Below are 4,326 nucleotides of genomic sequence, written 5' to 3' on the forward strand. Positions count from 1 at the left end.
TTACTGTTGTGGAAAGCTCTCTGATGTTTACATTAATCCTGGCAATACCCAATATATTGCACATTTACAGGTGGTTCTTTCACATCTTATGCTATATAAATGGCAAAACATAGAACTCCATGGTGCCCAACTTTCAAAATTGCATGTAGTGCTTCTGTCTCTTCTCATTGTATCATCTAGAAATGCTTTTCCCAGGCATGTAATGAAACACTCAATAAGTAAATGCATCACTCAAACATTAGCTCAAGAAAAAGGCTTTATTTCATTTAAAAAAAAGAAAGAGAAAAAGAAAATGAAAAAAAAATCCAGTATTGGGGATTGATGGCTCTCATTGGTTCAAGTAGCTCAGCAAAATCAAAGTTAATGCATCTGGCAATCTTTTGTCCTTAAATTACATTTTCCCCAAATTGAAGTTCACACTGCATCAAAGTACAGGAAGCAGATGATGATGGCAAATAAATCTTCTCACAGACCTCATTTTTAAGGAAGTAACATCAGTCCTTTCTTTATTTTTAAAAGGTGGCTGAACTTCCCAAGGCAAAAGTCTACAAATCATTTCTTAAAATGGGAACTTCCTTGTTTGTTTATTTATAACATCTACCTTACTAAACCAAAAAAACAAACCCATGCATTCCAGGTGATTCCGACTTCTAGTGACCCTACAGATTAGACAGTTTAGAACTGCCCCCTAGGGTTTCCAAAGAGATGCTGGCGGGTTCCACCTGCTGACCCTTGGGTTACCAGATGAGCTGTAATCACTGTGTCACTGTGGCTCCTGTTCTTCACTACTTTATGATAATTCCCGATACCTGCCCCTGGACATTTATTATAAACCTGCTCAGACTATGTAATGCATCCACATTCTGATGGTGTCCCATAATGTGGTTTGAACAAATCATGCATCCAAATGAATCAGTTAGCTTGCTGTATCAGTTTACTAACTCATTGTCGCTACTGAATTTATTTTCTCTCCCAGGCATTGCCCTAGGCATTCACTACTTTTTGAACCTCACTGCTATTTCTCTTCTTTTAATCTGATATGCTCCGTCATCTCAGGGATGACATCATTAAAGCAGAAAATTGACATTAAGAAGTTATTTACACTAGCTGTTCTGAAACTGGAACCTGAAACCTGGAGCAAGACCATGTTTGAAACTTGATTCTAATGCTTAAGACCACACTGAACTTGGACTATTTATTTATTATTTGTGAGTTGAACTTGGGTTATTTATTTACCCTTTCTGAACCTCCATTTTATCATCTAAAATATCTAAATATTAATATCTAAATTTTCACAGAGCTGTTGTGAAAATTAATTAAATCTTGAAGAATGACAAAGATACGCCAGTCAAGAAGTATGAGATATCATTACCTGGATGTGCTCGTTGTTGCTGTGGACCACTTGGCGTGACTTTTCTCATCCAATAAGCCAGAGGCTCAAGTGGGAGCGTAGAAAGGCACGGTTATTTCATTGTGCAAAGGAAGAAGCAGTTGGGGCTGATGTTGCCAAGACTGCTCAGTGAGAAAGAAGCAAAAGGTTACCTTTAAGGGGTTTACAAGTAGGATGCCCATACAAGTTACAACAGCAACACTATTAATCACAGTACTTAGGTGCAATGTGGTGTAAAAGCAACTTCATGTATAGTGTGTTCAGAATATGGTGGTTAAACTCTACCCAGAGATGGAGAATTTACTATGTATGAGGTTTAAAAGGTTATCCTTAATGTCCTCATGGCATCTAAGCCAGTTTCTGCCAATTTCCTCTAGTCTGGTCAGCATCTAAAAAAGAGGAGAACCAAGATTTTAATGTAAAGTTATAGGGAATATCAAGCAAAGAAACCAGAATTCTAATGTAAAGCTAAGGGGTGTGCCAAGCAAGCTGCTCGAGGCTGACCTTTCAGTAAGCAGCCAAGCACTTTAATCACTGTGCCACCAGGGTCCCAACACATTCTTATCTACTATAAAATTTACTTAACTATTGTATTTGTAATCTATCTCTTCACTTCAAGGAAGGCAAAAGTTTTTACACTTTTGTTCATCAGTGCATTTAGAAGAGTGACTGACACACAGAATATTTACAAATATATAGAGAATATATTTGTGCTAGCTATGCTCTTTGGGGAAACCCTGGTGGCGTAGTGGTTAAGTGCTATGGCTGCTAACCAAAGGGTCGGTAGTTTGAATCCACCAGGCGCTCCTTGGAAACTCTATGGGGTGGTTCTACTCTGTCCTATAGGGTAGTTATGAGTCAGGATCGACTTGACGGCACTGGGTTTGGTTTTTTGGCTTATACTCTATGGACACACACAGACAAGTTTTGAAACCCATCATGTATTTCATAGGAACCATATGACACATCAAACTATAGAAAAGATGTTGCATATTTTTTTCCATGCCCTATGTAGGGCAGATTTTACATCTTTGTTCCTCAAGCTATAAATCAAGGGATTCAACATGGGAATCACCAGGGTGTAAAATATGGAAGCCACTTTATCAGCCGGAAAGGAATGACTGGACTTGGGCTGCATGTATATAAAGATTAAAGTCCCATAGAACACTACCAAGATTGTCAGGTGGGATCCACAAGTGGAGAAGGCCTTGTGCCTGCCCACAGCTGAGTTCATCCTGAGAATGGCTACAAAAATGAGCATGTAAGAAACAAGAACTATTAAAAGGGATGTAATCAAATTAATAGATGCTAAGATGAGAATGACCAATTGAATTTCATGTGTGCTTGAGCAGAGCAAATATAATAAGGGGTTAATGTCACAGTAGAAATGACTGATCACGTTGTAGCCACAGAAGGATAAGTTAAAAATCTTTATGGTGACAAGAAGAGAAACAAACATGCAATAAATATAGAGGATTGCCACCAGCACCAGACACAACCTTTGTGACATGATGACTGTGTAGAGAAGAGGGTTACAGATGGCCACATAGCGGTCGTAGGACATTGCTGACAGAATAAATAGCTCACCATTTATGAACATGATAACAAAAACTAGCTGTGTAGCACAAAAATAATAGGAGATTTTATTTTCATCCATAACAAAATTTACCAACATTTTAGGTCCCACAGCTGTTGAATAGCCAAGATCAGTGACAGCCAGGTGTCTGAGAAAAAAGTACATGGGAGTTTGTAGCTTGGAGTCCATCTTGGTGAGGATGATGATGCCCAAGTTGCCCACCACTGAGATCATATAGATGATGAGGAACAGCCCGAACAATGGAGCCTGCAGCTCAGGGCGGTCTGTGATTCCTGTCAGAATGAATTCATTCAGCGCTGTTAGATTGTGTTTGTCCATCTTGGTCTATCAGAAAACCTGTTCTGGATAGAGACAACAGCATAGTCAGTGGCTTTTATGTAGTATCATCTGGTAGATTTTTAGTTACAAATGCAATATGATAAATGAATAAGATAAATCCAAACTTTCCAGTATACTTATTTGACATTAAACTCACTCCCACAAATAAAGTATAGGCACATGAAGATAAAGAGAGAGGGAAAGAGGGAAAGAGAGAGAAATCTAACTTGTTATCAGTTGGGTAAAATTTGTTCCCCAAAGAACATCTGTCAATGCCTGGGACATTTTGGATGTCATAACCAGGAGAAGGGTTCTACTCGTATCTAATGGAAGCCTGGGATGTTACTAAACATTCTACTATATACAGGGTAACTCCCGCACAATGACAAAATTTCTTGCCCAGAATGTCGGTATGTCAGAAGTTGAGAAACCCTGTAGTAAACTGAGATAGAGATAGACACAGATAAAGACACAGGTGTAAGTGTACGTGAACATGTAGATGTAGACATACTCATACATATACATGCATATATACATATACACAGTGCATATACATCTACATGTACAAAGATGGGATTCCTGGTGGAGCAGTGGTTAAGAGCTTGGCTGATAATCAAAAAAATCGGGTTTTTGAATCTACGAGCCTCTCCTTGTAAAACCTATGGAGCAGTTCTATTCTGTCCTCTAGTATCTCTATGAGTCTGAATCAACTTGATGGCAATTTTTTTTTTTCATGCGTATAGATATATGAAGCAAAAATAAAAAATTTAAAATTTTAATTGGTAGGTGTATGGATGATTACTAAATATTCTTTCTTCATTTATGTAATGACAATTACATAATGACATTTACAAAACTATTATACAAGTGTTAATTTCATTATAAAAGTTTTAAAGTACAAATTCACTAAATGTGTGGAAACATTTAATATGCCTTACTTCAAAACATGGTCCTATACTAAATTACACTTAAGAGGGACATAAGAGCCTAGAGCCAGTGGATTTGAAAGGACAACAACTTG

At 37.8% G+C, this 4,326-nt stretch overlaps 1 protein-coding gene across 1 annotated transcript; it reads right to left on the reverse strand.

The window, feature by feature from the left end:
• Positions 1-2,108: 2,108 nt before the first annotated feature.
• LOC135231677 (olfactory receptor 8K3-like) lies at positions 2,109-3,825 on the reverse strand. Its single transcript, XM_064288107.1, has one exon. The coding sequence runs from the start codon at positions 3,303-3,305 to the stop codon at positions 2,358-2,360; it is 948 nt and encodes a 315-aa protein (XP_064144177.1). The 5' UTR covers positions 3,306-3,825; the 3' UTR covers positions 2,109-2,357.
• Positions 3,826-4,326: the final 501 nt, after the last annotated feature.

The sequence above is a fragment of the Loxodonta africana genome, chromosome 7, assembly GCF_030014295.1.
Source record: "Loxodonta africana isolate mLoxAfr1 chromosome 7, mLoxAfr1.hap2, whole genome shotgun sequence".
NCBI lineage: Eukaryota > Metazoa > Chordata > Mammalia > Proboscidea > Elephantidae > Loxodonta > Loxodonta africana.